Source organism: Rhinopithecus bieti, unplaced genomic scaffold, assembly GCF_001698545.2.
Source record: "Rhinopithecus bieti isolate Rb0 unplaced genomic scaffold, ASM169854v2 scaffold_425, whole genome shotgun sequence".
Lineage (NCBI taxonomy): Eukaryota > Metazoa > Chordata > Mammalia > Primates > Cercopithecidae > Rhinopithecus > Rhinopithecus bieti.
The window spans coordinates 421,216-435,540 of record NW_016803361.1 but is presented as its reverse complement, the minus strand read 5'-3'; the positions used below and the strand labels follow the sequence as shown (position 1 = coordinate 435,540).

Sequence of the window (14,325 nt, the reverse complement as noted above, 5' to 3'; positions counted from 1 at the left end):
CCTCCCCTCCCCTCCCCTCCCCTCTTCTGACAGGGTTTCGCTCTGTTGCCCAGGCTGGAGTGCAGAGACATCATCATGGCCCACTGCAGCCTCGACCTCCTGGATTCAAGTGATCCTCCTGCCTCAGCCTCCCATGTAGCTGGGGCCACCTGTATGTGCCACCATGCCCAGCTAATGTTTTGAGTTTTTGGTAGAGACAGGGATCTCACTTCGTTGCCCAGGCTGGTCTCAAACTCCTGTGCTCAGGTGATCTTCCCACCTTGGCCTCCCAAAGTGTTGGGATTACAGGTGAGCCACTGCACCTGGCTTGGGATCACTTCAGTTTATTCTTTTAGGTTTTCTAGGAGAGCAGCTGCTTTGATACCAAACTACTGGTTTCTTTCCTGCAGCAGCATTACCCTGATTTCCTTCTTAATGAGGAAGGCAAGGATGGCAAATGTGTGTCACGAAGGTTGCCCTCTGCACTCATGCCCATGGTGCACATCATAATTAGTCACAGCGCTCTTTGCTGTTCCTGGGCTATGTTGGTTTTGAACTTACACCTTAGTGCCCTGCTCTTCTCTCTGAAAACACACATTTCACGTCATGGAAGGACCTCTGTTATGAAGAACGCATTGTGTCAGGAGTCTAGGTTCCCTCGGCAGCCTTTGGCTTATTTAGAGTATCAAGGGCAGTTTCTTCTTCCTTCCACACAGCGGTTTCCATCCTTGGCTCCCAGATGCATGTGGGCCCTTCTGGTTCAGACCCCATTGTTATCAGTGGTCCTGGACTTGAGTCTTCACTCTGCCAAATGACTCACTATGTGACCTTGAATGAATCACTCAGACCCCCTGCAGAACATGCTGCTGTCTATGGAAGGCGGTGGTGGCTTGGAGACTCCAGCTGACATTCTAGACCTGTGTCCTGGGGTGCAGCCACCACTCTGGCTTGAAGGCTGTATCTGTGAGCCTAAGGGGCAGCGCTGAGGACTCATGCCATGGGCTGTGCCCCCTCTGAGTGAAGAGCAGGTGACCTTCTTGGACTGGCTTTGAGCGGGATCTACAGGAACTGTCTGTGGGATCCCGGGGTAGGATCTGTAGAACACAAAGGAAGAGTCTGCAGGACCGCAGCATGGGAGCCTGGGCTGGCATGGGAAGGGGCTCTCTGAGCCTTGAGGTGGGCTAGGATCCCGTCCCACACCATGGGGGCTTCCTGTGGGTGCTGCAGAAGGGCCAGGCCACGCCCTCTTGCAGCTGTTGTGGGTAAGGGCTGTCCTGGGCTGGGCACGCAAGCACTAAGTCGGTGCGTCCCGAGGGGATCAAACCTGTAAAAACGTCTCTTAGTTCACTGCATATCACGTTGATGTGGGCCATGGCTGGCCACCTCAGTGGCTGCAGGGTGCAGATCTTCCATCTCATATTTGCTGAGTGGGGCCTGGTGCCAGTTCTGTGCTGAGCACGGATCCACATTATCTCAGTTGATGCTTGCAACAACCCCACGTGGAAGATACTATGACTCTTTATTCCCACTTGGAAGATGAAGAAACTGAGACTCAGAGAGGTGAAGTTATTTGTCCAAGGCTTCCCAGGCAGGACGTGAGCTGGGGGCTATCTGATTAGGTTCTTTTACCATCAGCCGCTAGGCCCATACAGCACCGTATGATGGCTTTCCTTGGCAAGTATAAAATGGGATTTCACAAGTGAAATGTACGTGGGAGCCTGTCGTCATGGGGTTTAGAGTCTGGCACAATCTGGGAAGTTGAGTAGATGCTAAGAGTTGAGGGAGCCGCTGGGGGACTGGGAAGAACCCTGGCTTGGGGGTCCTGGCTCTGCTGCTTGCTGGCCCTTTGACCCCAAGCAAGTCCTTCTCTTTTCTGAGTCTCAGGTTCTTAACCGGTAAAACTGGAAGGAGACCAATATAGGTTGATGCAAAAACTAAAAGAAGCGATGCCTATGTATAATCCAGTGTTAACTGTAAAGCATTACAGAAAACGTGATCTCCTCTCCCTCCCCCAGCTCCACCTACTCCAACCTCCACCCCTATCCCTGCCAATGCCTGGCGTGTGCTGCCTCATTAAGTGTTAGGTGAGTATAGTAGCATGATTTAGCACCCACTGTCTGGTTAATATTGTCTGGTTGAGACCATTTGTCCTAAAGGAATACAGAGAAAGGAAAGAGTGTGTCGGGGTGGGAGGGCAAATACTGATGATGGAAGCTGAGTTGAGTTTTGCAGGGTGGGGTCTTCTGGATGAGGACAGGTGGGGGAGGGGGAGAGACAGGAACCAGGAGGAGCAAAGTAGAGGTTGGAGTGGCACCACTGTTCACTGAGTGCTTGCCACAGGCCAGGCCTGGCACCAGCTGCTTAACAGACCTCATATCATTTAATTCGCTCACACTTCTACTAGCTAGGCACCTCTATTTCCAGATGAGGAAACCATGGCTCAGAGAGACCAAGTGAATTACCCGAGGTCACACAGCTCTTCAATGATGGCATTGGGATTGGAACCCCGGTCTTTCTGACTTAGAAGTACATGCTTTTAATGAGCCTGCCTCCCCAGGTGAACAATATGAAGACTGCAGGCAGAAAGTGCCTTTGTGGAGGATTCCCCTGCAAGGGAATCAGCCTGGGGCTCCCACCCTTTGGTGTCAGGAGGATGCCTGAGCACTGGGCATGAGGAGGTGGAGACCAAGCAGGCTGAGCAGGCCCAGGGGACAGTGTGGGAGGAGTTTCCCAGCAGCCCTTTGACTTTGGGAAGGGGCTGCTGCAGAGCGGCCCCCACTGCTCTGCCTTGCTTGGCCCCACTGCCATGCTCCGCCTGCCTTCAAACTACGGTGTGCAGGGGCATTGGACTTCGCAGGGGTGCTGTCTACAGATGGTTCAAGGGAGTGAACTTCTGGGTTCTGAAGCATACATCTAGAATTCTATACTAAGACAGGTGGAGGATGCTGGCACGTGGCCCTTCCTGCACTTCACGGAAGAGAGGCTTACCTGTCACCCATCTGGAATCCCACTGTGTACAAAACCCCCAAGTGTCAAAGGAAAAATGAGAAATGGTTGGTTATAGAGCAGCCTTCTTCGATGAGGAGCCAGAGTATCTTAGACCTGCAGCTCTTCTGTCTCTTCTCATCTGTAGGAATTTCTATTAAGGGAAATGCTTGAGGCAGGGGGGAATATTTTGAATTCAGAACAACTGAAGTCAGGTAGTTAATGATAGTGATTCTCTTAAGTATAACTAGAATGCTCCCTGGACCTCTAAATTTTTCAAGCTATGTGGATAAAACCCAGGATTAACATTTTTCTTGTTTTCTTTCAGTTTCAGCATGCTATTCCATGAGGTAGTTAAACCTATTTACCAAACCATATCATGAAACATTTATTCCACATATAGTCAATCCTCATCTTATAAAATATTTATTATTTTCTTCTCGTGAGCAAAATAAGTATTTAAACTTATTGTGAAAAATCTGAAGTGTCAGGTTAACAAAGGGATATGTAGCTTTTCAAAATGATTTAGGAACAGGTGAACACGGAAGTTGGAAGACCACAATATTACTTCCTCGACTTGGGTGCTTTTCCCAGTGCCTGTTCATCTGTTCCCTTCTCCCACCCTCTTGCTTCTGTCTTCTCTCAGAATGTTTGAGAAGTATTCCTGATTGCCTCCATTGCCATTGCCGTAATTGACATCGGACACTTTTCTATGGGGAAAAGTGGTGTTGCATTGTGGACTGTCTTGTGCCAAATCTTCAGGAAAGTGGGAAGCCGAAGGGTTCAGTGCAGGCAGCTGGAAATCATCTTTGACGTAGCCAACCTTCCCACACATTTCAAGGGAGTTCTAGATGGCAGTCAGAATTCAAGGAATTGTCAGATAGACTGCCTTGTACAAAGTTTGACTCTCCAAGAAAAGCTTTAAATTGAGAGACATTTATTGCATTCAGTCAACACTTCTTATTTTCTAATTTTTTATTCTAGCCATGCGAATGGCTGTGAAGTGGTACTTCATTGTGATTTTGATTTGCATATCCCTAATGACTGATGCTTTTGAGCATCTTTTCATGTGTTGGCCATTTATATCTTTTCCTTACAGGCGTGTTTTTTCAGATCCTTTGCTTATTTTTAATTGGGTTGCCTTTTTGTTGTTGAATTGTAAGAGTTCATTTTATATTCTGGATTCTAGGCTCTTATAAGATATATGACTTCCACAAATTTTCTCCCATTCTGTAAGTTGTCTTTTCACATTCTTGATAATGTCCTCCTTTTATGATAATGTCACAATGCACAAAAATTTATAAATTTGATTAAATCTAGTTTATTTTTTCTTTTGTTGCTCATGCTTTTGATGTTATATCTACGCCATTGCCAAATTAAGATAATGAAGATTTATGCCGATGTTTCTTTCTAATAGTTTTATGCTTTTAGCTCCTACATTTAGGTCATTGATTCACTTTGAGTTAAATTTTGTATATGGTGCGAAGTAGGAATTCAACTTTATTCTTTTGCACATTTGTTTCTTTTAAAAGCCTCTGGTGGCTTGTAACTAAACAAGAAAGGGGGATGGAGAGCTGGGAAACTCCGACCTAGAAATATAAAAATGAGTGCTGTGAGGAGCATGAGTCTCAATTCATAGATTTCACAGTATGGACAGCGTGGATGGATGACGCGGGTTTCAAAGTTTCGAAAGTTATATTTGGCCTCTGTGGGGAAATCCCCTACTATGTGCCAAGTACAGGGAGAAGCGTGAGCCAGTTTATAGATTTTGTAATATGGACAGCTTGGATGGATTACTTGGGTTTCAAATTTCAAGTTATGTTTGATCTCTGCAGGGAAAGCATCAATGTGTCAAGTACACATTGGTTCTTCATTGCTCCACAAATTTTATTTTTCTTCCTTCAATAGATTACATCTACTGAAGTAAGATTATATCTATTGAAGAAAAAAAGAAAGCCATGGTATGTGTGTGTGTTTACTTATGGGTATGATCTCATTCAATTTTCTCAACAGGTTTCCAGAATAGGCAATATTATCTCTATTTATAGATGAATCATTTGTGGCTCAGTGAGGTTGAGTAACATGTGCGAGGTTGCAGAGCTGATAAGTTTCAGAGCCAGAATATGAATACAGATCATTTTGCAAAGGCTGTATGTGTCAATCGTTATAATCTAAATTATGATACAGTAATAAATAATCCCTAAGTATCCGTGCTTTATAACCACAGAAGTTTTTGTCTCATGTTACATGTTCAGCCTGGATCATACCATCTTCACTCTGTGTCTCAGCCTGATAGAGCAGCCTGTTTCTGGAATATTCTTTGTCTTACGGCTTTGGGAAAAGAGAACATGGCAAACCATGTGCTGGGTCTTACAGGTTCTGCTTGGAAGTGACACATGTCACTTCCCCTCACTTTCATTAGCCAGAAAAAAATCATGGTGGGCCAGGTGCAGTGGCTCATGCCTGTAATCCCAGCACTTTGGGAGGCCGAGGCAGGAGGATCACTTGAGGTCAGGAGTTCCAGACCAGCCTGGCCAACATGGTGAAACCCCAACTCTACTAAAAATACAAAAATATTAGCCAGCATGGTGGTGCATGCCTGTAATCCCAGCTACACGGGAGGTAGAGGAATGAGAATCGCTTGAATCTGGGAGGCGGAGATTGCAGTGAGCTGAGAACATGCCATTGCACTCCAGCCTGGGCAACAGAGAGAGACTCTATCTCAAAAAATAAATAAATAAAATAAATCACATGGTGAAGCCTGACATCTGAGACAGGGGAAAGTATAATTTGTACCCAGGAGAAGCAGCAAAAATGATGAACAATAATAGACTCTGTCACAGGTCTCCTCCCCTCTTGTAACAAATACTTGCTTCCCTTCTCCTCCCATATATACAACATACTTACCTTTCCCCAAAGTCCAGTCCAGTCATGGTACCAGGCTCCAAGTCCAAGATCTTGTGATCGTCTCTATACTAAGTCAGGATGTGACTCCTCTTCATCCAGAGACTTGTGAACTTTAAAACAATCATATACTTCCCCACCCCACCCCCAAATACATACTCAATATACAATGATAGATAAGGGACAGGATAACTGAAACGAACACTTGCATTTGGAAACAGGAAGATTGGTAGGCACAACAGTCACTGATCCATAACAATTCTGAAATCAGGCTGGACACATGTTGCAAGGGGCCCCTAGGATAGGGAAGGTTCCTTCACGAGGCCCTGATGCCACCTCCTGCGAGCAGCTCTCCTTTCACTTTCCCTCCGTGGCTTTGAGCTCCACACTCTGGGAGGTCCTGCCCTTCCTTTTCCCTTATTCTTATTGACCACATCTGAAGAGGGCATCAGAGAATATGCCCTTCATGGGGGCAGCTTTTTCAGCCTGTTTCTTTCCCATACAAGGATGGGGGCCCAAGGGTCATTTTGTGTCATTTTAAGTGTCAAACATTGGCAGCCTCTTATAGGCCATGCTAATGACTTTTTTTGGTTCTATGCTTTTCTACAACATTAATCATCTTCTTATCTGTTTGGTTCAGCTGTGTGTGCCATAGCCACATACAATTATTTTCTAAACATGTCTATCCCTCTCCAGACTTAATTATTGCTACCTTGCACTTATGAAGCTTCTGAGAGAAACATATTCTTAGTTTTCTTTATCTGAACAATTCTTTCCCAACTGAAAGGATTTACCAGGTACCATCTTGGTTGGTTCTTGCTACAAGGTTGAATTTTTTTTCTTTAACAGACATCTTGAGTATAATTTACATGCTGTGTAATTCGCTTATCGTAAGTGTACATGTGATTTTAGTAAATTTATAATTGTGTAACCATAGCTACAATCCAGTTCTAGAGCATTTCCAGCAACCTCCAAATTTCTGCATGTTCAAGTCAATCCTTATTTCTGCCCCCAGTCCTAAGCAATTACAAATATTTCTACTTCTTTTTTTTTTTTTTTTTTTTTTTGAGACGAAGTCTCGCTCTGTTGCCCAGGCTGGAGTGCAGTGGCACGATCTCAGCTCACTGCAAGCTCCGCCTCCTGGGTTCATGCCATTTTCCTGCCTCAGCCTCCTGAGTAGCTGGGACCACAGGCGCCCACCAACACGCCCAGCTAATTTTTTGTATTTTTAGTAGAGACGGGGTTTCACCGTGTTAGCCAGGATGGTCTCGATCTCCTGACCTCGTGATCTGCCTGCCTTGGCCTCTCAAAGTGCTGGGATTATAGGCGTGAGCCCCCGCACCCGGCCAAATATTTCTACTTCTATAAATTAGCCTTTTGTAGACATTTCATATCAAATGAATCATATAATATGCAATGATTGGCAACAGTTATTTCATTTCGCATGATGTTTTTGAGATTCATACATGCTGGAGCCTGTGTCTATAGTTTTTTCCTTTTAATTGCTACATAGTTCCGTTGTATAGATATGCCACATTGTGTTTGTCCATTTCAATAGCTAATGGACATTTAAGTTGTTTCAAGATTAGGGCTATTAGAAAGAAGGCCGCCATAAACATTTGAACATGTCTTTGTATGAACATGTTTTCATTTCTCTTGGGAAGATCCCTAAGAGTTGAATTGCTGGGTCTCATGACAAATTTAAGTTACTTTTTAGAGAACCTTCCGGTTTTCCATAAAGGCTGTTCTTGACACTACAATGCTGAATTTTCATCAACCTCTGTTACTCGAGGTTCTCAGCTTTCTTTTTTTCTGTAGTTATGAGAATAGGTTAGCTCTTCCAACTCTCTAAGACCCTGAAGTTTTGGACTCTCTATTCTTTGTCATTCTTACAAAAATTGTCATTTTTTTGAGCCCGTTTCTTTCTTGTAGTGCCTTGTCAAACATAGTTAATAACAACCAAGGCACGCTATCAACATTCTTACTCCATGTCTTCATTTGAAACCATAGCACATTCCGTTCATAATCTGCCTTCTGAGTGAAGGCAGGCAACACTTTGACTGAATGCTTCGTCACTGTCACCGCATAACATAGAGATGACTTCCTTTCAGCCTCTGGTAACAGTTTTCTTGACACCTGGCCCAAAGACAATGGATTTTTGTTACACAACATACTATTTCTGATAGCAATTTCTGTATTAGTGAGGATAAAGAGATTGTGTTCCAGTAATGAATACCCGTGAATCTCAGAAGATTATGAAAACAGCATCACATCTGTAATCCCAGTGTTTTGAGAGGCTGAGGCAGGAGAATTATTCAAGACTGCACAACATAGTGAGACCCTGTCTCTACAAAAAAATTTTAAAAATTAGCCAGGCATGGTGTCCCATGCCTGGAGTCTTAGCTACTCAGGCAGCTGCGGTGGGAGAATTGCTTGAGCCCAGGCTTCCAAGGTTGCAGTGAGCTATGATCGTGACACTGCACTCCAGACTGGGCTACAGAGCAAGACTCTGTCTCTCTTAAAAAAAAAAAAAATTCCATCCTCTCCCCCAACAATAAAACAGTGTTTTCATTTTTTAATCCATGCTACATCTCTATCCTGATAAGCCACACTGTGCTATACATTATCTTTACTCCAGAACTTAGGGAGATCCTCATGAACCCAGATGAACCCCATCTGGAACACTGCTTGTCTTCTGGGACAGGGCGAAGAGGACGCAGTAAATCATATACTAGATCTTAAAGCTTCTGCTCATACTGAATTAGAGCAGGCTGTGTGGCCAATCCTGACACCAATAAGGCAGGGAACTGTCTCCCCAGGGAAGGGCAACAAAAATTATGGACAACAGTGTAATTTATCACATTATTTGTTTTCTTCTATATCCTGGGGACCATAAAGAAGAAAGAAGCAGTTGTCTTTTTGTGGTAGTTTTGCTCAGAGCTGCCTAGAGCGAGGACAAGACAGGTGACCTTTCAAAATACCTTGCAGACTTAGGATGTGGATTTTCATGGTGGTTGGCCCAGCCCCAGGGCTCTGATGCACAGAACTAATACCTGCTGTTCCTCTGCCTCCACCAGCCCTATCTCTTTGGCTCAAGGAGAAATTTTATTGGATGGGTTGTCTTTTCCAAAGTTTACTACCCAACACCCAGTGCTCTTTGGGGCATTAGAGAATCCATTTTTCTTGACTTCCAGCATAAATTCACCCACTTATGTGTTTTCTTCCCAGCTGTCTTTTGGGGAGACATTGCCTTAGATGAAGATGACCTGAAGCTATTTCACATTGACAAAGCCAGAGACTGGACCAAGCAGACAGTGGGGGCAACTGGACACAGCACAGGTAGGTACTACATCCTCCCTTCTTCTGCCCAGACGGGAGGGACGAGGGACTCCAGCAGGGGGAGATGTGGACCACGAGTCATCGGTATTTGACCTGCTGGTCCAATGCCCCCCTATTTGTGGAAAATCAGAGGGGTCACTTCTCCTCCACTGGAGCCAGTGGAGCTGGGGCTTCCAAGTTTGCTGATTCTTCTAAGAAAATCTCCATTTGCCTCTTTATCAGAAGGTTCAGGCTGGAGCTTGGTGTTGGTTCTTAGGACTCTGGCCTCAGGGTTCAGCACTTTCCAGATTGGAGAGTCAAGTGAAATGGAAACAGATAACCACAACACCTCATAGCAAGTGTGTGAGAAACCACGAGCAGTGGGAAAACAGAGAGTGAGTGGAGAAGCCTGCCTGGTGTCATGTGAATGGGCACTTGTGTGTGTTGTCTTGAAGGGTGAGTAGGAGTCCTGAGTGGGAAAAAGGGCATTTCAGGTGGAATGAGAGCCTTTTGCAAAGGCAGGAAGTATGAGGGGACTCTATTTGAGGAACAGAGGTAAGGTGCAAGTCACTGGAGGGCAGCCCTTTGGGGTGGGCTGTGGCAGGAGATGCATCTGGAGAAGTTAGCTGGGGTAGACGGTGAAGGGCTTATCTGTCGAGCTTATGAGCTTGGGCTTTGCCCACTGGGTAGTAGGGGTTCTGGTGAACAGGAGCATGACTGGCTCATCTTGAAATCAGGGGTGTCTGGGTGGAGGCCCATCTCCCACTGCTCTTTGCAGCCCACCAGGTGCCGTTGGGGTGCTGGGTTCCTGGCTGGCTGCTTGGGCAGCCTCACTATGCCGATTACAGTGGGGATGGTGCTGGGGGGAGGGTTGTATCAGGCAATTCCTCTCCCAGGCTGCTCATGTACGTGGTGACATCTAGGAAGATCTCTGGAACCTGGAGGGAAGTAGGTGGGCATGTGCCTGGGGCACCTCCCACGGTTCATGAGGAACCCACGCAGCTACAGGGACCTGCCTTCAAAGCTCCCTGCAGGGGTTGGTGGATGAGGGCTGACATTGCCAAGAGGCCACAGGGACCTATCGCCAGTGGCTGGGAGGAAGGTGGAGCGGTTATGTACTTTAGGATTTCTTTTTGGTGTCTTGTTTCATGAGTGTCATTTCTTAGGATTTTTGAGGTCTCGTATAAGGTTTGAAAGTCTATTCACATTGTAAATGGAGTTTTCAATTATTTTTAATACCAATGTATCCAGAACTTTACTTAAACCCTAACCAAAGGAAGCATCTTTGCATAATTCTACCACTCCGTCTAATCACACTTTTCTCCCCAGTTCTTACCTGGAGGCCTAGAGAAACTGACTTGACTGTAACCTTGTGTGTGTAGTTAAAATATTTTTAAAATATTTTTGATGGTGTTACTTAAAAATAGTGAACTTCATGTATCTCAAACATACAGCGTGATGAACTTTTACATATGTACACACCCATGGGACCACCACCCAGACCAAGATAAGGAATATTCCAGACCCCAGAGACTCCTCACACCCCTCCCAGTCAATATGCAACCCAAAGTAGCCACTGGTCTGACCTCTATCACCACAGATTCCTTTTGCCTGCATGGAGTCGTACAGTCTGTATTACTCTGTGTCTGGTTTCTTTTATGCAGCCTGTGACTGAAATTCACTCATGTTGTTGTGTTGCTCTTTTTCATTGTTGTGCAGTATTCTATTGTGTGAACGGACCCTGGTTTATTTGTTCTTCAGTTGACAGACATGTGGGGAGTTTGTGGTTTGGGTTACGATAAATAAAGCTGCTGCTGTCATTCTTAGACATAGTGTTTTGGTGAACACGAGCACTCATTTCCACTGGGCCTGTGCCCAGGAGTGGGGTCGCTGGGTCATAGGGCACACACAGTTCAGCTTTAGTAGGTACTGTCGGAGAGTTCTCCAAAGTGGTTGTACCACTTTACGCTGTAAGTGGATGCATACTCATTTAGAAAACAGGAGTGGTATCTGGACAGGATCCAGTAAGGCCTTTGAGTCTTGGTCTCCCCAGTTTGGGTCTCACTGAGTTGACGCCTGCCCACCATCAAGAATGCTCAGGGTTGTCTCTCTCAGCTCTCCTGCTGTCCTTGGGGGCCTAAGGTTGGCAGATGGGAGAGAGAGACCCCAAAGAGAGGCGGGGCAATGGCCAGCCACCACGCCAGCTGCATGCCTAGCTCCTAGAGGGTTGTGTTGAGGGAAGGCTGCCTGAGGATGCTGTGGTGGAGGAAGCCCAGCAGCCCTGCCTTCTCCCTCATGCCACTTGCTCAAGGTGGACATGACCTAAGAACTCAGAGGCCTGTCTTCTCCCTTCTCTCCTGTGAGCTGATAGAGCACAGAGCTTACATCCTGCCTGGATTTAGATCCCCCAGAATCTGGGCTAGGACCTTGTACCCAGAAGGTGCTAGCCAACATCACCAGAGAGGAGGTGGAGGCAGATGAAGATGGCAGACCCTGGAGCCGTCTCCCAGGGCCTTAGAGATCCAGAGCCTCAGCAGGGCTTTGCTCCCAGAAGGGTGGTGAGAGCGTTGACCATGGTCACAGGGTTTGGGGTCAGACTGCCTGGGCTTGCATTCTTGAACTGGGCCTCAGTTTCTCCATCTGTCAAATGCAAATAGCAATAATAGTTACCTCAGAGTAACGCCGTGAGGATGAAAAGAAAGAATATGTGCAAAGTGCTTAGCACAGTGCCTGGCACATAACAAGTGCTTATAAATTTCATCTGCTTCCTCCTCATTATGATTAATATTTGCAGAGAGAAGACTGACCTGGGAGGGTTTATGATTAAAGTGGAGAGTGGGGAGCTGGGCATGTCACCTCTGTGGTCCCAGCTACTTGAGAGGCTGAAGCAGGAGGATCACTTGAGCCTGGGAGGTCGAGGCTGCGGTGAGCAATATCACACCACTGCACTCCAGCCTGGGCGACAGAGTGAAACCTTGTCTCTAAAAAAATTAAAATTAGGCCGGGCGCGGTGGCTCAAGCCTGTAATCCCAGCACTTTGGGAGGCTGAGACAGGCGGATCACGAGGTCAGGAGATCGAGTCCATCCCGGCTAACACGGTGAAACCCCGTCTCTACTAAAAAATACAAAAAACTAGCCGGGCGATGTGGCGGGCGCCTGTAGTCCCAGCTACGTGGGAGGCTGAGGCAGCAGAATGGCGTGAACCCAGGAGGCGGAGCTTGCAGTAAGCTGAGATCCGGCCACTGCACTCCAGCCTGGGCGACAGAGCGAGACTCCGTCTCAAAAAAAAAAAAAAAAAAAAAAAAAAAAAAAAAAAAATAAAATTAAAACAAGTGGAGAATGAGGGAAATTTGCTGGGTACAGAGGGAATGTGGGGGCTTAGGAATGAGGCCTTTGAAATATATAATACTTGGTATTTCCTCCTTCCCAAGCTTGAAACACACTTCTCTAGTGTGTTTTATGGCAAAGTGATTTTATCCTGATCATTTTCTCTGGGGCCAATAGTACTTTGCATCTACCTAGAATAGTAGGAATAGTTATTTTATCATCAGAATGGGAATATTTTTTATTGTTTTTGTTGATTAAACTAGTGCTGCTTGTTGTTAAAAAAAAAAGAAAGTCCAATAGCTCATAATTGTATAAAGTGGAAAGTGAAAATCCCCTGTTATCTGAGCCCCAAAGATCCCCGGCATTACTAGTTTGCTGGATTCTTTCCAGACTTAATGTGCTCGGGCTGTGTGTGTGCATGTGTGTGTATGGGTGTGTATGTGTGTCTGTGTGTGTGTAACATAAAAGGGATTAGGGATTTTACTCAATGTGTTTTGGCGTTGTCTGTGTTTTTTACTTACCACTCTATCACGGACATCTTGTTATGCAGTACGTTGTGGTCTCTCTTATTTTAATGGCATTAGTGGTCCAATGTGCAACTCTGCCATGATTTACCTAACTAAGCCCTTATAGATAAATGTGAAGGTTGTTTCCCTTTTTTTTTCTGTATTTTTTTTTCCTCTTAGAAGAAATGTTTCTATAAATAACTTTCTGCATATATTTTAAACATTTGTTTTAATTTTAAAATCATTAAAAGGAATCACACCTTTACCCTCTTTTCCTACATCCAAATGTGTGGGAAGATGTATTCTTAGATGCAAGTTAATCCCATTTCCAAGCTTTGGTAAGTGCCTCTGTGTATTAGTCTATTTTCACCCTGCTGATAAAGCTGTACCCGAGACTGGGCAATTTACAAAAGAGAGAGGGTTAATTGGACTCACCGTTCCACATGGCTGGGGAGTCCTCACAATCATGGCGGAAGGCAAGGAGGAACAAGTCACATCTTGTGTGGATGGGGGCAGGCAAGGAGAGCTTGTGTAGGGAAACTCCCGTTTTTAAAGCCGTCAGATCTCGTAAGACTCATTTACCATTGCAAGAACAGCATGGGAAAGACCCGCCCTATAATTCAATCATCTCGCTTTGGGTCCCTCCCACAACACTTGGAATTATAGGAGCTACAAGATGAGATTTGGGTGGGGACACAGAGCCAAACTATCATTCTGTTTCTTTTGTTGGAGGGTAGAGAGAGGGCTCAAAGGGAGAGGTCTGAGATCCCTGGAGGGGGACATGGGGGGAAGGGTCCAGAACCCTGCAGTGCAGCCCCAGAGGCCTCCTTTGCCTGTTTATTCTGTGATCTTGGAACTGCTTTTTCGGCTGCAGAAGGAAACCATGTCAGTTGCCCTAGAGGTGACCTAATCAGCCTCATTTGCTAGATGTGCCCAAATTTAGTCAGTAGCAGAATCAGAACTAGAACCCCAGTTTCTCAACTCCAAGGTTGCTGTGTCTTCTACTTTACCAACCTGCCTGTCACATTGCCAGCTAGAGGAGCTGAGAACAAGAGTGCAGGTGGTCATTCCTTTGCTGTCACTTGGAAAGCAGGCTGGAGTCTTTCTGTGCCAATGCTGAGCCAAGACCTTATGCCTGGATTGGCTTAAGAGCGCACTTCGGGTACTGCAGTGTCCACAAAAAGTCACTGACAGCTTTAGGATTCACAGCAGGGAGCATGTCTTCTGTTCATTTGGGGCCATGAGCTGTGTCAATGTCATGCCAATTTGTCTCCCTGCCTCTAGACTCTCTTACTCCATTCAGCTT

At 45.7% G+C, this 14,325-nt stretch overlaps 1 protein-coding gene across 1 annotated transcript in view; it reads left to right on the top strand.

Moving 5' to 3' along the window:
• The window catches only part of TLL2 (tolloid like 2), a 154,186-nt gene that overhangs the window by 24,793 nt on the left and 115,068 nt on the right, over positions 1 to 14,325 (top strand). The window contains exon 2 of the mRNA XM_017879970.1: positions 9,097 to 9,207. Within this exon, the coding sequence (XP_017735459.1) occupies positions 9,097 to 9,207 (111 nt within the window). The remainder of the gene's footprint in view (positions 1 to 9,096; positions 9,208 to 14,325) is intronic.